This window comes from Acomys russatus, chromosome 30, assembly GCF_903995435.1.
Source record: "Acomys russatus chromosome 30, mAcoRus1.1, whole genome shotgun sequence".
Classification (NCBI taxonomy): domain Eukaryota; kingdom Metazoa; phylum Chordata; class Mammalia; order Rodentia; family Muridae; genus Acomys; species Acomys russatus.
In genome coordinates, this window is record NC_067166.1 from 13,665,678 (window position 1) to 13,690,075 (window position 24,398).

The following is a 24,398-nucleotide window of genomic DNA, read 5'->3' on the forward strand; positions in this document are numbered from 1 at the left end:
GGAGAATGCCAGATATTCCAAAGTAGATGGGCAGCTCAAATTGGACTTGATGGCTATAAATACATACACACACACACACACACACACACACACACAAAGCTGTGTGGCTAGGGAAGGGTAGGTCTGATGGAGGAAAGTAAATACAATTAAAGCAGCCACCCCTCTGGCCCCATCTCCAGTAGAGCACTCCCAACTCCTCCTTCAGCCCCTCGCAGCACCCCATCCCTCTACCTCAGCCCCCAGCTCCCTCAGGCATTCTCTGAGAAGCCTCCAGCCCCTCCAACCACTCCTGCCACACCAAGAGGGAAGCAAGTAGGCCTGCTTCAGATGTCACTCTCCCTCCTCTGCTCCAAATCCAATCCCCTAGTCTCATCCCACTCTGCAGCAGACTCCTTGCTGGAACCTCTGCTTCAGAGGTCCTCTAGAGGACCACACAGACCTCCTACAGCCTTCCTCACCAGCAAACTCCCATAGGCATTTCCTGGGAGCCCACCAGCCAAGCAGGCCAGGGATGTGGGTGGGTGATGTCACACTCCCTCTCCTCCTCCAAATCCAACCCCCCAGCCTCATGTCGCAGCACTGGAGAAGACTGCCTCATGTGGTCTCTCCTTCCTCTCTGTCCTTATTCCCAGGGAACTGCACAGCTCCTGGTGGCACACCCTGCTTTCCTCCTTCCAGTGGCCAACCTCAGCACCCCCTTCTACCTCATCTTCATCCTTAAGTGTCGGCTCCCAATACCTAGATCACAGTGCCGCCCACACTGACCGGATCTCAAAAGCACTCCCTACAAGGCAGCCTACAGCTGACAACAACACTCTCCTAAGAATCAGAGAGGGCAACAGAAGCCAAGGAACAAAACACCCACCCAACAAAGACAACCAGATAGCAACACCTAGATTTACAATCATCCCAAATGTATATGTGGGAATGACAGCATGGAAACACAGTAACAGCCAGGACAATATGTCCTGACTAAAGCACAGCCACCCTACTACAGCTCAAAGGCACAAAAAATATTTTCAAAAAGTCACAGAAGAAAGTCTCCCCAATCTAAAGAAGAAGGTGCCTAACAAGGCACAAGAAGCACATAGAACACAAAATATACCAGAAAATAAAATCCCCTTGGCATATAATAAAACACTAGGCATAGAGAACAAAAAAAAAAAAAAAAAAATCAAGGGGAAAAGACCAAATAACAAATAAAGGCAGACATATTAGAATAACACCTGACTTCTCAACTGAGCCTCTAAAGCCAGAAGGGCCTGGACAGGTGTTCTTAGGACTTAAGATATCATAGACACCAGCCCAGACTACTATACTCAGCAAAACTTTTAATCATAATAAATGAAGAAGACATTAAATGATAAAACCAAATTTAAGCAGTATCTATCTACAAGTCCAGCCCGACAAGACACTAGAAGGAAAGGAATGAATAATATAAAACGAGCAAAAAACAAAACAAAACCAGCAAATCAAAAAGGTGGGGATGATACACCACCATAACAAAATAACACGAGTCCACAAACGTTGCTCACTGATAACTCTCAACATGAATGTCTCAATTCCCCCAGTAAAAAGACACAGACTGACAGAAAGGATTTTAAAACAAGATCTATCTTTCTGCTCCATCCAAGGAATACATCTCAGCATCAAGGATAAACATCACCTCGGGGTGAAAAGATGGAAAAAGATTTTCGCTCTGCTTAGGTCAAAGATTAGAAAAATTAAAAAAACAATTTCAGTGCCAGGTGTGGTGGCGCACACCTTTAATCCCAGCACTCGGGAGGCAGAGGCAGGCAGATGACTGTGAGGTCAAGGCCAGCCTGGTCTACAAAGTGAGTCCAGGACAGCCAAGGCTACACAGAGAAACCCTGTCTTGGAAAAAAAAATTTTTTTTTTTTTTTAAATTAAGGGTTCTCTTTTTCAAAGTCACAAGTCAAAGTTTCTCATTTTGACAACGGTCTGCACTTGCAAGATATATCACAGCATCTTGGCTTTTAAAAGAAGGACTTCCGAATATGGTGCTGTAGTTTCAAGAAGTGAGAAAACTTTTTGTAAACACAAATACTGAAATGCAAACAACTTAATCTGTACAATTAAAATCCCTGGGGCTACAGCTGATTTCTCACACGATTTCCTTCAGGACATAGCATCCTTATGTTAAGGAACACTGTGAGTCTCAGGGGGTTAGATTTTCACCACTTACTTTCTTATGATAGATGCTACAGAGTCCTCTCTCGATGTCAGGTAACTTACGCAGATGGGTTTCTATCTGATCAAACACACTGGATTCTGAATGGAGAATATCAGATATAGCATCAAGTCGGGCATTTATGTCCCTGTGAAAACAGAGTAACAGCAACGAGCGGTTGTTAGGGATTCAGAGGATAGACATCGTCCACTTTAATGCCGAAGACTATGAGAGTCCAAGGAAGATGCTTTCATCCCATCCTTCCCTGCCTCCTCCTACTAACTGGCTCAACACACAGGTACCATACATGGAAAGTCACTAGTGAAGAGTGACGCATGGCTCAGGCAGCAGATAAACAGAGTGTAGTTTCCTGTCTCTGAGGGAGACTCCCTGCTGCAGTCAGACAGGGACGCAAACCCCACAAAGATAAGATCGAAAGCCCAATGCAGACTGACTTTGTCAGCCTGGATCAGACTTCAGGGAATCTAATGCCAGGCGGTTCATTGTCAGCACATTTAAAACACTGTACAATTTGGGAAAAGGTGTCTAGGCAACAGTCAGCCCGATCAGTCCACTTCTAGGTGAGGTGTAACTGCATAGAAACTCTTTCACAGAATACGTGTGACAGTGACGGTGGGCTCTATAGCTAAAAGGCCTGGACTCTAGTGCGGTCTCTGTCCAGAGGCATAGAGGTCAGCAGGCCATAAAATGCATGTGGCATCTCCCCTAAGAAGGGGGGGGGGGATGGTCTAGGGAGGGAAGAGTCTGCAATAACCATTCTGGGGAATCCGGGTGAGGTCTGCTTCTATAGTAAAAGGTGAGTAGGGGCTGCCTCCACAGGTAGCAGAAAGGTCACCAAGTCATTCATAAAATTCACTCTTGGCTTCCTGGGTGGAACGCAGGTATTTGGTTTCATCTCCTCTGTTGGGGAGACGCCCCTGCATGATGAACATTCGTGGTTCTCTTAGTGCTTCTCTGTGAGTGCAAGGACCTCTGTACCCCAACAAGTCTCCTCTGAGATCCAGCCCGACCATGTACCCCAGTTATACTCAATGAAATGAGGACAGAATGATACGTGCCACCTCTATGGCCTGGCTGATGAAAACCCACCTGTGCAACCTTTCTTACCAGTCTTTCTGACTTGCCTTAACGCCCTGCTACTAGCCACAAGATGACTCCATCTGCCTGGGTTCATGACTAGAACGCAATATGCTCCACTTCCACATATGCTGCCAAAGAAGTTCAGGCACTGGGACTTGGGATGTGTTTGCTATCATGGCCCACAGGCCTCCCCTGAGAGTAAGATGACTCGGTTATGGTGTAGCTGCTGTTGAAGGAGCATGTGTTGGCAGAAGCTGAGCCTAATCAAAGATGGAGGAGCAGCAAAATAAAGTGTGGAGATTGTGCCATCAGAAGACACAGGAAAGTAAGGCTGCGGGACTTTGTCAATGGTAACAGACCCTGAGTGATGTAAGTCACTTGGGAATATGTGTGACAGCCACATCAACTTAAAATGGAGAACTGATTGGCTAAATGTACCCTCAATGAACTGTGGCCCACCGAGTCCCTATAGCCCTATAGGCTGCAGGGCTAAACTGGATATAAAGGCCATCCGTGATACTGAAGACAGTGGCAAGTGCACATGTCTGGTGCATAAAGTACAATTTAAATGAATATGCCAGTGGATAAAAGAATGAAAGATTTTAGTGGATCCAAGGCCTCAGGCACTAAATAAACATGGTGAGGAACTAGAGATAGACGGCTCTGTGCTTAAGAGCACTTGCTGATCTGACAGAAGATTGGGTTCTCTTCCCAGCACTCAGACGCTGGCTCACAACTGTTCCTAACTTCAGCCCCAGGTGTGTGTTTTGTGGAGGTGGGGGGTGTCTCTGCAACCATCAAGGCCAGCAGGATGTCGATTCACATGAGGCAAGAAGGAAGTCTGGTTCAACACAACTCAGTAACCAGTGGTGATGCACACTTAGCCTGACACCAGGCAGTTTATTTTCGGTATATTTAGGTAGAACACAGTTTGGGGGAAATCTTGGTGATAACTAACTCAACTCCGACAGCATCAAAACTCTTTTGTACCGTGCTTGTGTCCTGCGTCATAAAGATGGGTTCTACAGACTGACGCCATGTGACATCTTAAGGGTCTGGGGAAGGACCTGCTATGGTCTCAGTCACACAGATAGTGCAAAGGTCACCAGGCTACAAACCACCTCTGCTTCTGTTTATAAAGCACATGTGACATTTCCCATAATAGTGAGGTCTATATACTGACTGAGGGGGGAAAAACTGCTCAGGTTAAGGGTCTGGAAAGGATGACTGAGATAAACATAAGAACCTGGGGGAGCAAGATGTGGCCTGTCCCTACAGATAGCACAGGCCACCTAGGCTATGGACCACATCCATTCCCAGCCTTCTGACCAGAAAATAGGTTACACATCAATCTCTTCCTTTGAAGAGATTACCTTGGATGTTTCCTCAGTGCTGATCTGTGAGGGATGGAACCTCTGTGTGCACACAGTGCCAGGGGATTTCTTTTGATCTTTGCAGGCACCGGGCACATATACATGCAAGCAAGACACTCATGTACATAAAATAAAATAAACTTAATAATAATACTGAGTTAGCGGCTGGTCTACACGGCTACCACACTGATGTGAAGGGCGCACCCGACCTCAGAGTCCTGCCTGGATGAGTTTGCAGTTTAGCTTAGTGGAACTGTTACCTTCGTTATTGCCTACCCACCCACCCTACAAAGTCATGCCATTCCATGGTGTCACTACACTAGCACCCCACAACTCCAGGGTCACAGAATACCATGGGGTGCACAATAAACAGTTATTTACTTCAATTCTACTTGATTCCCAAGGCTACATACAAAGTAAGTCAAAATGAGCTGGGGAAAAAAAATTAAAGCTGTTTTGCAGAGGGCTGTTGTGATAAAATAAATCAATGTTTTACTCTAACATTTACCCAAAATGCTACATAAATATGAAGTTTTACTTCAATAACTCATCCCTGCAAAAATGAAAGATGACACCAATTGGATCAGATGAGGTTGATGCTACAGATGGTCTGAGGGCAGATAAAAGAAGGCCATCTGTGAACATATAAGACAACCCACACAGATCGCTACTGTCTCAAAATTAAAGGTTTTTTTGAATATAGAAAGATAATAGCAAATGACTTGAATAAAAATATAAGCCAGCTTTATGAATCCTGCCAGGGAACATTAATAGACACAAGACCATAAATTCCTTAAGAGACTAGAAATATTACACTATGTTGATTTCAATCTGAAAAACCACACAGCAAGCAGCTTTTGGTCTAGCCTGGTGTCAGCACAAGGAAAGTACAATGCTCATTGTGAATCTCTGTGGTATTAACTCGGCCTCTTCCAGCTCGAAGCGTGAGAATTTGAAGTCAGAGGAAAGTAGCTTGGGTCTCATCCAGGCCCTGCCATTTATTGCTTAGCCTCGCCCTAGTTTTCCCAGCTATAAAATGTGGAACAGCAATGGCTCTAACATTTAGTGCTATCGCAAGAATTCAGTACTATAAGCTAAGTACTTAGGGCCATGCCTACAACACAATAACCAGTCGCCTAGTACTAACTGACGCTGTCATCAGTCCTTCTCATTAGCTACACGGAGAATAGCATGTGGCTCAGGCATGGTGGCGCACGTCTTTAATCCCAGCACTGGGGAGGCAGAGACAGGCAGAGCTCTGAGCTTGAGGCCAGCCTGGCTTACAGAGAAACTTCTGGGCCATCCAGGGCTGCACAGAAAAACCCTGTCTTGAAAAACCAAGTTGGGGGTGGAGTAGTGAGGGTAGGGGTGGGGGTGGGAGAAACCACATCCTAAAAGAAAATTTGGGAATAATTACAGACAGACCTTAAGGACTACCTACAAAAACGTGTATTTCCTGTAAAGTAAGTGAAGAAAGAAGAAGAGCCAGACTTGGAGTGTCCAACATGAAGACTGGCAGCTAGCCGTGATCTGAAGTACTGTGCTGAGACTGGGGAGGAGCTGTGTTGAGAACATATGCTACTAGTAATTACAGATGCCTGTGTGGGCAGGGGGACAGTAAACGGGTGTGCGCTACTGCTTAGCCTAGATCTGTCAACACTAAGTAGCAATAATTCCATTGTATCCCCTGTGTGCAGATGAAAATGCCAATGACAAAGAGTGACTTCAAAGTCTTAAAAATAAAATAATTCACATAATTTGGAGATTTTTTTTAATTGAAGTAATTACAAGACCTTTCAAGAAATTATAATAAAGCAGTATGAAAGCCATGGGAATCACTCTGCGTGTTCAATCAATGAGAGCGGCTGGGTAAGTGTGACAATCGGCAGGAAGCACATTTCCAGACAGATAATTGATAAAGATGTCTTAGTTTTCTTTGCTGTCATTGTGATAAGCCACCCTGACAAAAGCAAGACAGGGGAGAAAACCTCATGTGGCAGACAACTCCAGGTGACTGTGCAGCAGTGTGGGAAACCAAGGTGGCAGAAACTTGAGGCACCTCGTCACACCCATAGTGAGGAGCTGAGCGAGAAGACGGCTATGCATGCCTCTGCCTGGCTCTCTGTCTCCAGTCATACAACATTCGGAACCCAAAGCTAGGGAACAGTGGCACCCACAGTAGCTAGGTCTCACACGCACCCATGCACACACGCACGCACGTGCGCATGCACATACACACACATACACACCATTAATATACAAAGTAAAATAAATAATTTTTTTAAGTAGCCATGTTCTAGGAACACAGAGTTCTTTCACACACACCGTCAGCTAATGAACAATCATGGAGTGCTTGGAACATACCAATGTAGAAGGTGGAAGGTGTCAGGGCTGTAACTGTTAAGTATATGCTTTTCAAACCTTGTCCATAATGAACTCACACTGTATTAGTAAAAACAAAAGGAAACCTTTTTTAAATTAACAATGATATGATAAAAATGAATTATAAATGTGTTATGATCCAGGTACAATGGAACACACAGAGGGGCATCTAGTTTTACGAGTCTGTTGTAAAAAAGAAAGAATTGGGGCTATTGTTTTTACCCTCTTCTCCACCCCCTGCCTCCCCCTCTCTGTCTCCCTTGTTGTTTTTAAATAGAATTCCTTTCAGGGGTCAGGGAGGACTTCCTGGGGTTACCACTGTTCTAGATAAAGAATCATAAACGACTAGAGGAAAGCGACCTGGGAAGTGTGGCCGTAGGCAGGCCAGAGCAGCTCTGTAGCCTAAAATAAAAGCAAGGCAGGCCACACAGCAGCTGTGACACTAAATTGAGAAGCCAGGCTGGTGGCGGAGGATCAGTTAGAAAGCTGCTCCAGAAACCAAGGCAAGCACTAGCGAAGGACAGAGCCTGAGGAGCTTTGGAATGGAAAGAAACGGACAGTTTCAGTAACTAGTAGTAGTTGTTGTTGTAATAAAGCAGCAGTTCTCTCACACAGAGAAGTCCTTTTACAAAAGCCACAAACCAGGAAGTCCACCTCTAGCACTTTGAGGAAAATCCCCACCAGTAAAAGCATAAACTGTTGGGATTCAGACCCGGGACAAGCGGCTGAGGTGCCTTTTTAACCGAAGCAGACCAGGCCTCCAGGTTCTCCCAGCATCCCACAGTCCCTCCCTGCTACAGGGTGTGGCTGGCATACCCAGCCCTCTACCCTGAACTTTCCAGCCCTGCATTTCTTTTCTCCTCCTTCTCTGTGGGCATACTTTCTCTCTCTGCCTCCAGCTTTTCTGTCTCCCTCTGCAATGGTGACTTCCCTGGCCCCCTCCCTCCCTTGGGACTGATGAACCAGCCCAAGAGCTGCCCCCAGTAAACCTGAATTGATATACTCTAATTTGGCTTGAATTGGCTCATATAATGGCGTTTTATTGGCTCACTGATAGGTTGAGATAACCTATCAATAAGAATGAAGAAGGATAAATCCAGAGGACCACGAAACAGAAAAATGTTCTGCCCCTCTTGGCTTTTCTGCTGCCTATGCCGGGTCATCACAATTGGTCCACATCTCACAAAGGCACTGATTCTGAACAACACAGAAGAGAGCCCCACGTTCCTGGCCCTGTGCAGGCCAGAGGGGCTGGAAACCCGCACACACCGGTGGGGCAGACACTAGCCACATCCCCCTAGGTTCACTTTTGTCTTGGCAGTAGTTGTCACACTTCGAATTCATCGTCAAAGGGCACAGGTGTGAGGTCCCTAGCAATCACTCACAGCCCTCAGCCATGCACCCCACACGCCTCCCTCCAGTATATGAGAACAACTGACACTCAGCCCAGTGTTGGCACGGAGTGGGGGAAACCATGGGGAATTAATAAAGTCTCCTGGTAATGTCAATTTTAAGTAGTTCTAGAGAGTTAAAAGTGACATTTAGTTCTACTAATATAAACTTAATATTAAATGAACGGAAATATTTAACGTTCTATTACCTCGTCATTTAAGCCAGGGTAATAAACTAGACACACAGTGATTAATACTCCAGACACATGAGCTTGCCAAAATAAAAGCCACTTAATTATTCAAAAGAATTAACTACCATGAAAATGTACTCTCTACTTTAGGAAAACCACACAGAAATGTAGCCAAGGAGCAAATCCTAACGGTTTCCATTCCTTTAATTTTAATTATTTATTTATGTAATTTTACCCCATTAACTTAACACGCTTAGTTATGCCTCACAGTTTTCTAAAACACCAACTTTAAATTGTAAAAGCATTCCTCACTTTTTCTGTGAACTGAGCCATTCAGTGTATGAAGACAGGAGCTGTACTGAACTCAAAGGCTCTATTGCCTGCACTTCCCTCACCTTGCTAGCAGGTCAGAAACTCCCTAAGAATTGGAACACTACTGAACAACACAAATGCAGATGAGCACCTCATCTCACTGAAACAAGGTGCAAAGGGTGCTGTGTGTCTCAGTCCAGGCCCTGACTGTGTCACGAAAATAAAAGACAGAGTCATGCTTGTTCGTTTGGTAAAATAAAACATCTTTAGGATAGAGAACATAGTCATAACTGGGGTAATGCAATGAGATCTGGGAAAGCAGGGGCGGGGACAAGAGGCAAATGTTTCACTGTGTGGCCTCCTATTTTTAAACTAAAATAATATGAGAAGATTCAGAGCTTTAGGTTGATTTTTTAAGCAACAGTGGGGCAGGGGTGGAGACTGTCTCTGTGGACTGCTAGGTGTTGAGGACTTAATCCCGTGGACAAACAAGCGGACCTGTTGGCGATCCTTGCAAAGATGTGACTATCAAAAAGGGCTCTGGCCAGTGAGGTGTGTGCACACGTTCCCTTCTTGCCCTCCCCCTGGCTTGATGGCACCATCCAGGATGACATGGGAGTTACATGGCACTCCCGAGCATCTGTGTGACCATGACTATCCCACTCTAATGCAGAAACACCACAACTTTTTTGGTTGGTTTGGTTTTTTTTTTTTTTTTTTTTTCTCTCTGTGTAGCCTTAGCTGTCCTGGACTCGCTTGGTAGACCAGGTTGGTCTCGAACTCAGAGATCTGCCTGCCTCTGCCTCTCCAAGTGCTATGATAATAGGCCTGCACCACCATGCTTGGCTCACAACTTTTTTTAATATAATGAATACATAAATGCATGCCTTTCACTCTATTAGAACCTTTGAATTTTGTGCGTCCTTTTGTTAGCAGCTGGCTTCTCTAAACATATTACTTTTACTGTTAAAAGATAAGTTGACATATATGTAGTCAACACAAACATAACATTCAGTTTCTTAAATCCTCAGGACTTACCTTAGCTTAGCTCATTAAATAAACAAAACCTTCAACCCAAAATTTACCCTGCCTATAAGATGTGCAGGGATAAAGATGGAGAAAAAGTTGAGGAAATGGCCAACCAATGACTGGCCCAACTTGAGACCTACCTCATGAGAGAGAGCCAACCGTACACTATTAATGATACTCTGCTGTGCTTGCAGACAGGAGCCTAGCACAACTGTCCTCTGAGAGGCTCCACACAGCAGTGGATTGAAACAGATGCTGAAACCCACAACCAAACATTAGGTGGCGCTGAGGGCATCTTGTGGAAGGGTTAGGAGAAGAATTGAGGGACCCAGAGGAGACAAGAACTCTACAAGAAGACCAACAGAGGCAACTAACTGAGGCCTCCTCTCTGCCTATCTGTCTCTCGCCCTGGGGCGCCCCTCCCCCTCTCTATTTCCCTTCTCCCCAAATAAATCTCTCCATACTTATATCTGTTGTGTGCCATCTCCTTTTTAATATTTAACACTGGCGCACTGACCTAGGCTCCCCAACCACAGGCCAATTGGATCACAATCTGTGAGTTAGACACGCTGGGAAGCACACACGCTGGGACTCCACTCTTGCAGGCACTAGATTCAGGTGCCTTCCCAGACAGGCCTTCACATATGAGAACTCTCCTTTCAGAAATATTTGTACTCCAGCAGTAAAACTGTCCCTGCTTCAGCCCAGGCCTTCGACACTTCTCCATGGTCTTGGGAGCTTTCCCAGCACTGCCATGTAGTCCCCTCCTACAGCAAGGCCAGCTGTCATCACAGCTTCACTAGGCTTAGAACCACTAAATTAACTCTCTCCAGTGACCAGCTTGTAAGCCTCACCTTCAAAGCCCTCCACAGAAGACCCTGACAGCTTCTCTCCTTTACACTGCCACCGCCAAACCAACTACACAACCCACAATCGCCAACAATGCCCACAGCCTCTGACCCGCAAGCAGCCTTGATCTTGACTGGTGTGGGGATGGGGCTGGCTCTGTGTACTATTAGACAGTCCACTGTCAGTTATAAAGTAGAATTCTCGCCAATTTTAAGACTGTGATCCTATTAGGCATGGTAACTTTACTTTTAAAGAGGGCAATATACCTTTAATTTTACAATTTTATATCCCAAGGTTAAACACACACACAAAGAAGTCTTTCACCTTAATTTAAGCAGCGGTTGGGTCACCCACTTCTTTAGCTTCCTTCTCCCAAATGAGGTTTTGGTGTGGTCTAAAACCCAAAGCAAACTTCCTCTGGTCTTCATATCAGTCTGAAAAAGATCAGAAAACAAGTTTTACTACTGAGACGGGTGTAGATTACAGGACAGGACAGGACTGCATTTATGTTGCTGGTTAGGTGCCTTCGGAACTGGATCTGAGACGTGACAGGAACAAGGAGAATACAGGCTGTGTTCACAGGCTCTGTGGGAAATCCTCCAGCCAAGGAAAAAGCTCTCGTGCCTGCTTCCTGGTTCCTACCCAGGGCGAGAAGGGGAAAGACACCTCAGACAGATTCAGGAGTCACAGACCCTCCACTACTGAAGGACAGACAGACAGACAAACAGAACAGCTGGACTCCAAGGGACAGATTAGCAGATGACAAAACAAGATAAAACTCCCCATTCAAAAATCAAGAAACTAAACCAGTATCTACATGGATGTGGACGCACTCCACGGAGAAGGCTCTCCACTTCACCAAATGATTTGGAATTGGGGTTTTGTCTTATATGGAATTACATTTATTTATTTATGATTTTGTTAGAATGCTATATTCCAGTTTTCCTAGTAACAATTTAAAAATGAAAGCAATACTCTGAATGTTTTACATTATGGTCTTAATTTTTGGGAAAGGCCAAATATGCACCGATGAAGGCCATGAGATGAGATAACATTTATCTTACAGTCAGACTGAGCATCACAGAAGCTTGTTCCATATGCAAATAGTGAAATGAGTGCAGACCTCAAGAAGGTAAATGTGTACAGGGAAAACACTTATCAACTAGATGAAGATAATCACTTCACAGTAAGTTTCAAAGACAACGAGTTCTACGCTATATCTGATATAGAACCAGTAGGATGCTATGTCCTCTGGTTATTAAATAGCTGCAGGGCAGTGGTAGTGTGTGACTTTAACCCCAGCACTCCAGGAGGCAGAGCGGGCGGATCTCTGAGTTCAAGGCCAGCTGGTCTACAGAGTGAGCTCCAGAGAACCCCTGACTTGAAAAACCAAAACCAAACAAACAGATGAAAAACCCCAATAGCCCTCTAGTCAGCCACCCCAAGTGGCAGCAGCAAGTGGTCCTACGGTCATCAGTAATACCCAGGTGACAGAGAGGCCGTGTTCTCCTTATGCACTCCTGCTACCTCACTCCAGTCTCTGCTTGTTATTTACTTACTGCAAATCATTTTGGATCAACTAGCCACTGTGCCAGCCTGACCTGATTCTGTAGGATTTCCAGATTCCTTAACGTTGTTCCGTTAATTCTCATAAATTCCATTCCACTTGACAGCTGTTTAAAATTCCTGAAAAAGATAAAATTTGATAAGCCCACAATGAGCACACACATTTTAAAAAATTGGGGACTAGAAACAAGCCAGTAATATTATGACAAAAATTAGCATTTTGATAGGAAATCAGCCAAAAAGAAGTAAGAAGCCACAGGATTGGGTCCTCCTCTGATGCCTCTGCTGTGACACCAAAGGCAAGTACACAGAAGGGAAAGGAAAGGGGTCCGTGTTTCACGTTCGTTCACATCTCCAAGAACAGAACCAAATACATTCTTGCCACTGGCAGAGGACATGGTGGTATCTTCAAGCAAAATTAAGTAACTAGCTATGAAAATCCGTTAGCATACGGAAGTCCTCCCAGATTCTCTCGCATGGTATCATCTTGGTAAAAACTTCAAAATCTTTTACCCAACATTCCAACTCCTTAATTAACGAAACACGTTAACATGGCCAATGTTCAGTGAGTGTAAAACAGAAAGCAGCAAAAGTGACGTCTTTAAACACTGGTAATGGATTCATACACTCCTTATGTTCCTGCAACTCCCAGAGATATTTAATAATTTTAAGTTACCCTTGAAAGTTGATTTTAAAACACATATACAATTCTCATTCACATAAAGAAGTATTAATCAACACATTACTAATATCCCTTATCAGCTAATCCAACAGCATAAGACAGAACTGGTGATTTGCCTGCCTTGTTTGTTTGTTTGTTTGTTTGTTTGTTTGTTTTATCAATCTCACTATATAGCCCAACCTGGACTCAAATGCTGGGCTATTAAACTACATAAAAGGAATGTGTTTGGGTTCCCACCACATCCCCCAACACTTTGAGGGATGAGGAGAGCTACGTCAAACTCCAGTTTCCCAGGCCATATATAGAAACAATCATACACCCAGGCACCCAGAGAATGTCAAACTAGAGCCCAAGGTAGTAGAGCTCCTTGTTTCCAGAAGACTCTCCCAGGCAAAGCCAAGAGCCTAGAAAAGAAAAACAACTTACCGTATACTAGGAGCAATTTTCCTATGACAGGCTTCTTTTGACTTTCAAAGGATGATTAATTCGTTAGTGACTAGAGGGTGACAACCTCAAAACTGACTGACAGCACATGTGTGTAGCCTTTCTTCCCTCCTCATAGCTGTTAATTTTCTTAAGATACAATAATTTGGATTGCAAGTGCATTTCCCTTAATGGATCTAAGCTCCGTGAAGGCAAGGATTAGCAATTTAAGCCCCACTCATCTTCTCACACCCAAGGTGTGCAGCAGACCACAGATGCTTAACGAATGCACACCACCTCCCTAAAGGAAAACGGTTTCAGGTTTGTTTTCCTTGAGTCAGAAAGTCCCAAAAAATGTATGTTAAGCACCCAAGCACAGTTATAAAGTATAAAACCTCATTCGCAGCCAGGAGTGGTGGTGGTGCACGCCTCCTATCCCAGCACTCGGGAGGCAGAGGCAGGCTGATGACTGTGAGTTCAAGGCCAGCCTGGTCTACAAAGTACGTCTAGGTCAGCCACGACTACACAGAGAAACCCTGTCTCAAAAACAAACAAACAAACAAAAATCTTATTCACAGAAGAGTCAAGTAGGCAGTGTCTGACTGTATAGCTACTGGGTGTTCACCCAAGTTCATGGTCAAGGGTCCACGTTAGAAGGGCTGGCAGCCTGGATTCTGAGTTGTATTTAACCAGCACTCATTTGTTTAGAAACAGAGCTTTGATGTTTCCTGCTCCTGACAGGCTGAACTAACTACGTTCTAACAATGGCCAGTTAACATGTGGGACCTGAATCAGACACAGATCCAAAACAGGTACTTAGCTATCACCTTAGTCATATGAGCTGCTATAACAAAACGCCTTAGGCTGGGCAACCCATAAACAAGAGAAATTTACTGTTCTGGGACCTGGAAGTTAAAGATCAAGGATCCAACAAATCTAGAGTCTGCACAGGCCTGTTCCTCAGATAGAGCTGTCAGTGGGTCCAGGAGCCTTTAACAAAGGCAATAAATGGCCTCGTCACCTCCTGAGAGCCTCGCCTGTCAATACCACCGCACTGATGAGGAAGAGATCGATAATCTGAATCTAAGGTTATGTAGTTGGCATAAGAAAGACCATGAAAGAAGCTATAATGCAACATCTCAGGTAGCTTCATCATTCAACACAAAGTGCAACAAATAATTCTGTACTGATGGGAAAAAGTTAAAAGAAAATGTATAGATGATTCAAAAATATTCCTCAGTTGCACACTCTCACATGAGCAGTAATAATACTAATCCTACATAATTAATAATATAGCATAATAATATAGTAAAATAGTAACTGTAATATAATAATAGTAATAAAAATAATAATCCCATGAGGCCAGAGTCTATACCACTAGAGATGATATTTGAGGCTTATGAGTCTAGAAGTATCCTCTGGTCTTGCTACAGAATATTTGATCATACTGTGAACTCTGAGATTGTGAACTGGAAAAACTCATTCTTGTTGTGGTGTGGCTCAGCCCTAGCACATGCCTTTAATCCAAGAACTTTCTGTTTATTGTAAACAGGTAGTTGTGGTCTGGCCCAGCCACAGAGCACACCTTTAATTCAAGAGGTTTCTGTAAACAGGATTAAATAAAGTTAACCTTAGGTCAAGAGGTGAACAAGCAACCAGTTAACAGAGAATAAACACAGGAAAAAAACATGGAGAATGAGAAGAAGTCAGGATGACGGATAGTGAGACACACAGAAAGTAGAAAGGAAGCACATCCACTTTGAAGTGTTTTTTAAGACAGCAATGAGAAGAAGGGCTTTTTCCTTCTGGGATGTCAGCTGAGTAGGAAGGTCAGCTAGATGCTTTCTCTGCCTCTCTGAGCTAGCAGGCTTTCACTCCAGCATCTGGCTCCTGAGTCTTTATTGGTAAATTGAACATTTGGGATTTTTTTAAAAAAACAACATGGTCGGCCAGCTATCCAGACACTAACAGTGAAATGCCCTCCTACCATCTGACATACAAAATAACCACTTAAGTAAAATGTTACCAGAATTGTTTTTAATGTAAAGAATTAAAAGCTTGTAGCGCTTTCTAGGTGCCTACTTGCCAAGAAGTATCTATGAATGCGGCAGGATTTGGTCTGGACCAATATACTACCTTGAACAAGGGATCAGGAAGGAGGTCTGGAGGCTTTCAATGCCAACAATGTGAAAAAAGAAACCAGTAGGTGAATCACCAAATTGCCTGTGTCAGTTCACAATGCTAGACCTTCACAGAGCAAAGTCTTGGGCTCCTCGCCTTAAGCAAAAGTACAATTGTGGTTGCTTGGTTGGCCATGGGCTCTTTGTCATTGTTTTTCTTTATATTCTAACTGAACAAGAAATCTAAATTTCAAATTGGATGCAATAAAGAGGTGTTTTTTTGAATCTGACATCTCTACCGACTTAAATAAGATATTTATTTTTAAATAACAAAACCAGTGGACAATCCTCAAGTAGACTGTCTCCTAAAGGATGTAAATACTAAGTAGCATTGCTCTGGGAGCTTCCCGAATGCAGGCCTGGTAAGAACTTGGGGGTGGGGCTTGGAATCGTCCTTCCAAATACAAAAGAAATTTCCTTCTTGCCACTGCCTGTCTCCATGGGAATTCTGTACATTTTGAATTCAAGATTCTATCTGCTGGCATCCTCGGGTACTCAACAGTATATGGTATATGATCACTGGTCTAAAATATTGAAGCAGTTCTGAATTATTTATTATTTATACTCATGGAGGACGCCAAAGTTTGTGTACTTCAGTAAGACCCTCATAAGCAATGCCTGGGCAGAGCTCCTGCTGTGAGAATCTGGACAGGAATCCTATTGAGACATGTGGGAGAAGACGTCATTAATATTTCAGCAACAAAAAATACACAAGGTGTTCACTGTTCTCAAGTGTTATGAGGGGGGAAATAACCTTGATAAAACTTGCCAAAGAAATATGAGGGGCTTCATTATTCCCACTCTACTTTCTGGGTTAAAAGAGAGAGAAAGAGAGAGAGAGAGAGAGAGAGAGAGAGAGAGAAAGGAGAAGAAGAAGAAGAAGCAGACGAAGAAGAAGAAGAAGAAGCAGCAGCCAATCTTTCTAAAGAGTATTTTCTAAAAAGTACACATACTTTCCCTGAACCATCAACCCGCTGTAGAGAGCCTATTCAAATACTACTTTAAAATAGAAATGAAAAGCAAAACCCTCCACATGTCACATGTGAAAGAGCAGAACATGCCTATGGTTTTTAGAATGAATTGATTCATCCTTTATTGAGCGCTGGGACAGTTAATAATTTATGGATTTTAAGTTGCATGGTAGAATAAAACCTGCTTATTGTGCATTGAATTCTGACTTGATTCAAAATTAAGCAAACAACTAATTCTAACATCTTGTGATGCCCAGCTCCGGAGAGCGTCACCAGGTTCACTGAGGAAGCCCACAGAAAAAAAACCGCTGCCCGCTGTACAGCACGTACAGGATTGCTAACCAGAACGCAACAAGAACTCAAAATCAAAGTATCGAGAAGACAGACAGCTCAATCAACAAGGGGCAAGGGCTAGACGTTCTCAAAAGAAGAAGGAAAAAAAGAGGGCTAAAAAATACCTTTTAGCCCCACACCTTTTGTCCTAGCACTTGGGAGGCAGGGGCAGGTGGATCTCTGAGTTTCAGTCCAGCCTGGTCTACAGAGGGAGTTCCAGGACAGCCAAGGCTACACAGAGAAGCCCTATGTCAGAGAGAGAGAGTGTGTTCAACGTGCTTAGTAATCAGGACAACGTAAATTAAAACTACTTTGAGATTTCATCACACCCCAGTCAGAATGGCTAGGATTGAGAAAACAAGTGACAACAAATGCTGGTGAAGATGGGGAGAAGCCCTCCTCTACTACTTGTGGGAGTGCAAATATCTACAGCCACAAGGAAATCGGTGCGGAGGGTCTTCAGGGAGCATGGACTTTGACCCCGACTGCACTGAGTTTACAGGTCACTGGGGAGCTGGTTTCCATGGTACTGTCTTCCGGTCAGTGAACCTGAGGTGCTTTTCTACTATATCTGGGTGCTCTTCCATTCTTTTCAACAATCTTTATAGTTTTTAGAATATAGACTTTGCTTGTTGTTACATTCATTTGTATTCTAGCCAAGCAAATCTTAGTAAAAGCTATCAAAAACGGAAACAAATACATTTCCAGCAATAAAAAAGCCAATTTTCCTTCAGAATTCCATAATTTAGTAATCTATTTAATTCTGCTGTTACTGTGTTGGACAGTTTTATAATACTGTGACAAAACAGTTATGCATCCTTTCTAATATTAGTTCTTAATCTAAGTCTTATTGTGAGAATAATATATTGTGTATCTAAAATAAGAACAAGGTGGCAGTTTAATCGCAATTATTATTCCAGCAACAATACCACACAATTCATTTTTGTACCCTAGTGAGTACAACCCTTCTGTGACGGTTTTCATGAAAATGGCCTCATGTGCTCACATACTTGGTCACCAGGGAGTAGAACCCTGAGGATTAGAAGCGTGGTCTTGTTGATGGAAGTGTGTCACTAGGGTGTAGGCTTTGAAGTTTGAAAAGCCCACCAGAGGCCCCAGTGTCTCTTTCTGCCTGCGGGTCAGGAAGTAAAGCGGTCGGCTCCCTCTCTAGCACGGTGCCTGCCTGTGTCCTGTCATGTTCCCGCCATGATGAGATTGGGCTAATCCTAAAAAACTGTATAAAAGCCCCCAATTAAATGCACAGCAACAGAACAGAAACCAAGGCACCTACTAAATGTGTCCTATAAAATATCTTGACTACAATTCTCCTCTATCTTTTGTTTTGTTTTGTTTTAAGCTTTTGAGACATTACTTACTCCGGTTTGGACAGTATCTTTTCCAGGTTAAATTCCTTGAGGTACCTTATTATGGCGGCCAAGGAACAGACCACAGGCTTCTCCAAGTTAATGATGCCAGAGAAACTCTGAGAGCCTAAAAACAGGATATGTACTCTCAATATTATCACTATTAATAAAAATACATTTAAGCAAAATTCATCTATAAAAGCAATTTATCATGCATACCAACCTTGCATTTGGGAACCAAACTGTGATTAAAAAACAAATAAACAAACAAACAAACAAACAAAAACAACTTATAGCATGAGAAAAAAGACATTTCTTGAAAGGCTGGATCACTTTTTGAAAAATAACATTTTTTAAATCAGAAAAATGTTCATACTTCCACTATAAATACTCTAAACTACATGTCAAGGAGGTATATGCAAGAAGGTGGATTGACAAATATAATAGTGAAAAAACTTACAATCAACTTAAATAAACGCCCACAGGGCAATGATGAAATAAATTTTGGTACATCCAAGTTGTGTGTGATGCGCGTACTTTGTAAGAGTGACTGACAGCTGTCTCAGCTAACATGAAGGCTGCCCACAGCACACGGCTACAGGCTTGGGCAGAGAAGTGAGCAGCCGCCCTCATTCCTTCCTCCTCAGGAATATATCATAGCAACATCCCACCCAGTCACCCGCTCTACCCTGCACCCTGTCGGGTATTCTTAGCGCAACCACAGAATTCTTTTTAGCATGGCTATGAGATCATTAGACACCTTCACCCAGGGCCCTCCTACAGGCCGCCCCCCAGCAGCTACCTTCCATGTCTTCTGATGATAAGCCTACCCCTCATCTTCCCCCCTCAGTTACCCTGTCCAATGTGCGGACTCCTGCTACCCCTTACCCAACCCAGTGTTGTGCCCTGTGAGCTTTGCATGTCTGGCTGGGTTTCCCTCCCAATTCCTTCTTCTCTGGCCACATGTCACCCCAGCAAGGCTTTCCCTTGCCTTACTTTCTGCTTAGTGTTTGTTCCACCTAACACACTGACTATGAAGGTTCCACGGGCACACACTGATTTATATGACAGTCCTTAAGGATGATACCCAACTGTCAACAATCACCCTGTGCTAGCCATGAGACAAGGGCAGAAACCTCTTCATTTTTCTTTATACACAACTGTGTTGTTTGCCTTTTTTTTTTTAACAGAAATTAGAAAGTATTACAAAACGCCCTTTGTACATCAGTAACATAATGCTTTATCACTTAACTGAAGCTGTTCACAAACCTAAGGCAGTAGTTCTCAACCTGTGGGTCATGACCCCTTTGAGGGTTGAACGGCCTTTTCACAGAGGTCGCCTAAGACCATCAGAAAACAGAGATATTTACACTATGATTCGGAACAGCAGCAAAATTACAGTTACGAGGTAGCAACAAAAAAAAAAAATGTGCGATTGGGGGGCACCACAACACGAGGAATTATATTAAACGGTCGCAGCGTTAGGAAGCTTGAGAACCTCTGACCTAGGCTGTAAAAACTGAAGAACAGCCCTTCTCCAAATGAGAACTTGCCTTAACCTTCTAGTTCTGTTTCCCTGGAAATGGTAAAGGCAGAGTGTTAGGAGACAGCACAGTCTCCAGTGAGAATCCCTTCAAATCAGTGAGTTACATCTGGTTTAGAAAAAACACGCTCAAAGCCAGAGTGCTGACCCTCCCTGAGTGCGCTGACTCTTACAACCTGGCATGTTCCTTCAGAGACTCCGCCACAAGATCCCTGAAGGGCACTGAACTTCTAAACCAGGGCAACGCATACCCGCAGATGAGCCTGTGTCCCTCACATACAAGCTGTCACCTGGGGAAGGAAATGTAAGCCCCAGTGACGCTATGGACTTCCTTAAAGGCTGCTGTGAGCATGGCTCACACAAGGAGGGCACACGCATCTTGTGAGCAGGCTGCTTTCCACCCCACAACCTTTCAGTCAATCTGAGGCCCAGAAAGGATTGTGGTGTCTTACGATGTGTTTAACTGAATGGAAGACAAACCCTTGATGCTAGCTCATGCTGCTTTCAGAAGTGGGACACGGTCTCAGACCCGCATTAAATTTGATTTAAAGGCATATGAAACCAGACAATGATGCCGAGGTGACAGAATGGCAAGACAGTGAGGCTTAAGCAGACGCTGGGGAAAGGGCTGGCGGCAAGTGCTTTACAGCGTGTGGCATGGACAGACAGATTTCCTCCCCATAGGGTATGATAAGGGTGGAGAGAGGACAACTTTGTCCTGAGAGAACAGGAAGTGCCTTTTCACCTTGCCACCCTCGTTAGTGATGCTGGCACAACCTAGACTGACGGGAACAAGTGTGTATAAAATCCTGCCCTACTATGTGACAGCAACTGTGAATTAAACACGAAATGCTCACCACACATACAAGTCTGCTCTCCAGCCTTCTAAAATGCTAGATTTTACCACAATATTTGTCAAACATTCTATTAAGCAATGACATGAGCTAACTTTAAAGATGAAGAGGAGGTGGTCAGCTACACCTTCATTAAATAGCACTGGTCCAAACCAGCAGAAAGGGGAGACATTACAGTGGTGTTCTCACGCTATTGGGTGGTTTTCTTGTTGTGGCTGTTTTGTGTTGTTCTTTTCTGCTGGAACAGGTTTGCTCACTGAACCAGGCTGGGCTAACACTAGGAAACTTCCTGCCTCAGGCTTCCCAGTGCTGGGTGAACAGAAGTGTGACAAACAGGGCGAGTTGCAGTGGTGTGCTCCACCGGCCACATCAGGAGTTGTCCCTTCGGATGCTCTCACGTATTTCTATTTGTTTCCTACTTTTCACTAAACTGAAAGGGGTCTTTACCCACATCCGGTAACTGAAGACACATGGTTAACATGACTATAAAATACTCACCCTTGCAGTCGGCTACGTCTCTGGCATAAAACTCTGTAACAGTCTGGAAAGCATGGCTATATTCAAAGTAAGTGTTATTCATCCTTTCTACTCGAATTCTGTCATCCCGCACACTGAAAAGAAAAAAAAATTGGAATTTCAAAAGATTACTCATTATCTTGAATTACTATGTTAAGGCATTAGTCTTGACAACAACAACAAAAGGGAGATTACTGTATTGTCTTCCGCGCACACTGAGAACAGGTGAGACTAAGGCTCTGCCCTCCGCAGGGCAGAGCTCCCATTTCATAGGCGTCTCAACCGTTACTTTTATCTACTGTATTGTCTTCCGCGCACACTGAGAACAGGTGAGACTAAGGCTCTGCCCTCCGCAGGGCAGAGCTCCCATTTCATAGGCGTCTCAACCGTTACTTTTATCTACTGTATTGTCTTCCGCGCACACTGAGAACAGGTGAGACTAAGGCTCTGCCCTCCGCAGGGGAGAGCTCCCATTTCATAGGCGTCTCAACCGTTACTTTTATCTACTGTATTGTCTTCCGCGCACACTGAGAACAGGTGAGACTAAGGCTCTGCCCTCCGCAGGGGAGAGCTCCCATTTCATAGGTGTCTCAACCGTTACTTTTATCTACTGTATTGTCTTCCGCGCACACTGAGAACAGGTGAGACTAAGGCTCTGCCCTCCGCAGGGCAGAGCTCCCATTTCATAGGCGTCTCAACCGTTACTTTTATCTACTGTATTGTCTTCCGCGCACACTGAGAACAGGTGAGACTAAGGCTCTGCCCTCCGCAGGGGAGAGCTCCCATTTCATAGGTGTCTCAACCGTTACTTTTATCTACTGTATTGTCTTCCGCGCACACTGAGAACAGGTGAGACTAAGGCTCTGCCCTCCGCAGGGCAGAGCTCCCATTTCATAGGCGTCTCAACCGTTACTTTTATCTACTGTATTGTCTTCCGCGCACACTGAGAACAGGTGAGACTAAGGCTCTGCCCTCCGCAGGGCAGTGCTCCCATTTCATAGGTGTCTCAACCGTTACTTTTATCTACTGTATTGTCTTCCGCGCACACTGAGAACAGGTGAGACTAAGGCTCTGCCCTCCGCAGGGGAGAGCTCCCATTTCATAGGTGTCTCAACCGTTACTTTTATCTACTGTATTGTCTTCCGCGCACACTGAGAACAGGTGAGACTAAGGCTCTGCCCTCCGCAGGGCAGAGCTCCCATTTCATCTACTGGCACCTTACAGCACCTGGCACACTGCTGACACCTTCATATTGATTACCAAAAAGAACTCATTGGAATTAGAAGCAACTGAACTATATTAAGGGAAAATTTTTTAAGCATTTTAATTTGATCACATGAGTTGTTTAGAAATTATAGCAAACAAAACATTGAGTATCTCATCTTTTGAGGGGGCATCTCCTGCCTGGCTGACTTTGTACAGAGCCAGTTTCATTGCAGCCCCTGGTAAACTATATAGTCAATTCCCCTCAGGTCACTTCTTGCTCTTAAATAGAGTACTATATAACCTTTAAAAATACGAATAAAGGTTTTCATAAATAAGCTGGGCATGGTAGCGCATGCCTTTAATACTACTGCTCAGGAGGTAGAGGCAGGTAGATCTCTGCGAGTTCAAGACCACCCTGGTCTACAAAACAAGTTCCAGGACAGCCAGGGTGGTTATACAGAGAAACCTTGTTTCAGGGGGAGAAAAGTTTTCATAAATAAACAAACTCCCATCCTCTATGCTGCATAGTACATTTGCCATTTTCCCTGACTCCCTGCTTGTCTTCCTCCTTTCTCCCATCACTGGACGGCTCCTCTCACCCCCACAGCCCAGGCAGACTGTTCCGCAGTCTTTACTGTTTATCTGACATATACACATACCACAGACTTACATAATCCATTCTTCAGATGGGATGACTCTATACCCCATCTTGCTTTCCAATGTAGTATTTTTTTTAATCTTTCCACATATAATGACTTGTCTATAACATTCTTTTCAATGGTGAAAAATATATCACAGTATGTTAAGTGCGGCAATTTATTCAATCTTGTCATTACTTGAAACTCACTCAGTGCTATCAGCTCATTGCATATTGTGTTCAAACACTTTTATTTCAAAATAATAAAGTATCAGAGGCAGCTGTGGCCCCCATCACATTTTCTAGTCACATTTATCTAGCACCTTAGGATACAGACACAATCGTGAATTCAGTGTGTTCTTATGCTCTGCAGTGTGCTGTACTGGCGCATGCTCTACCTTCCCGAGTGCCATCTAACTACATCTGCAAAATGTGCTTTGGGACACAAGGCTATACTTCTAAGATTCACAAAGGAGTGTTTTATTTACTTGCTTCTAAGTAGTCCATTAATTCTTATATTTTCTACTCAAATTGATAGTTGTCGGACTATCCCACCCAGGACATTAATTAAGCGTGGAATTTCTCAACATTTAGAAACTGGACCACAGATGCTATTCATAGCTTGTTTAACCATTTTCCCCAATTTTATTTGGGACCCTACAAAGGTATTATTTGTCCCAAATCAGCCAGAAGAAACCTTAAGAGAATGATACCCCATTTCCCTTATAGGGGTTGGGTAGGGTTTTCATTGCTTTCTTGGGCTATATATGTTTATTTTCATTGGGAGTTGGTAATAAGTTATTGGTCTTAGTCAGAAAGAAAACAAGGTTGGGGCTGGGATGGCTCAGAGGTTAAGAGCACTGACTGCTCTTCCAAAGGTCCTGAGTTCAATACCCAGCAACCACATGGTGACTCACACCCATCTATAATGTGATATGATGCCCTCTTCTAGCCTGCACATGTACATGCAAGCAGAGCACTGTGTATATAATAGTAAATAAATAAATCTTAAAAAAAAAAAAAAAAAAGAAAGAAAGAAAGAAAACAAGGTTGAACTCACGGATGTCTCACTTTTCGTTTATCTTTCTTAAGTTTGGAGATAGGGGTTGAAAAAAAAGAAGGGATAATATAGAAATATATAGAGATGATAGGACAAAAAGTAGATTATTGAATCTACTCCTCAACTTAATGCCTTAATTGTTACTCACAGGTTATTTTTAATTCACTGGTATAGAATTTTGCATATTGATGCAAAATAAATTTAATTTTCATACATTGGTATAGAATTGAAATTTAAGATTATT

At 43.6% G+C, this 24,398-nt stretch overlaps 1 protein-coding gene across 2 annotated transcripts in view; it reads right to left on the bottom strand.

Moving 5' to 3' along the window:
- Positions 1-24,398, bottom strand: part of Msh3 (mutS homolog 3) — a 121,813-nt gene that overhangs the window by 62,750 nt on the left and 34,665 nt on the right. For both annotated transcript variants that reach the window (XM_051172245.1, XM_051172244.1), the window contains exons 9-13: positions 21,234-21,346; positions 18,351-18,465; positions 12,421-12,505; positions 11,144-11,253; positions 2,207-2,339 (exon numbers count right to left, since the gene is read on the bottom strand). In XM_051172245.1, the coding sequence (XP_051028202.1) occupies positions 2,207-2,339; positions 11,144-11,253; positions 12,421-12,505; positions 18,351-18,465; positions 21,234-21,346 (556 nt within the window). The remainder of the gene's footprint in view (positions 1-2,206; positions 2,340-11,143; positions 11,254-12,420; positions 12,506-18,350; positions 18,466-21,233; positions 21,347-24,398) is intronic.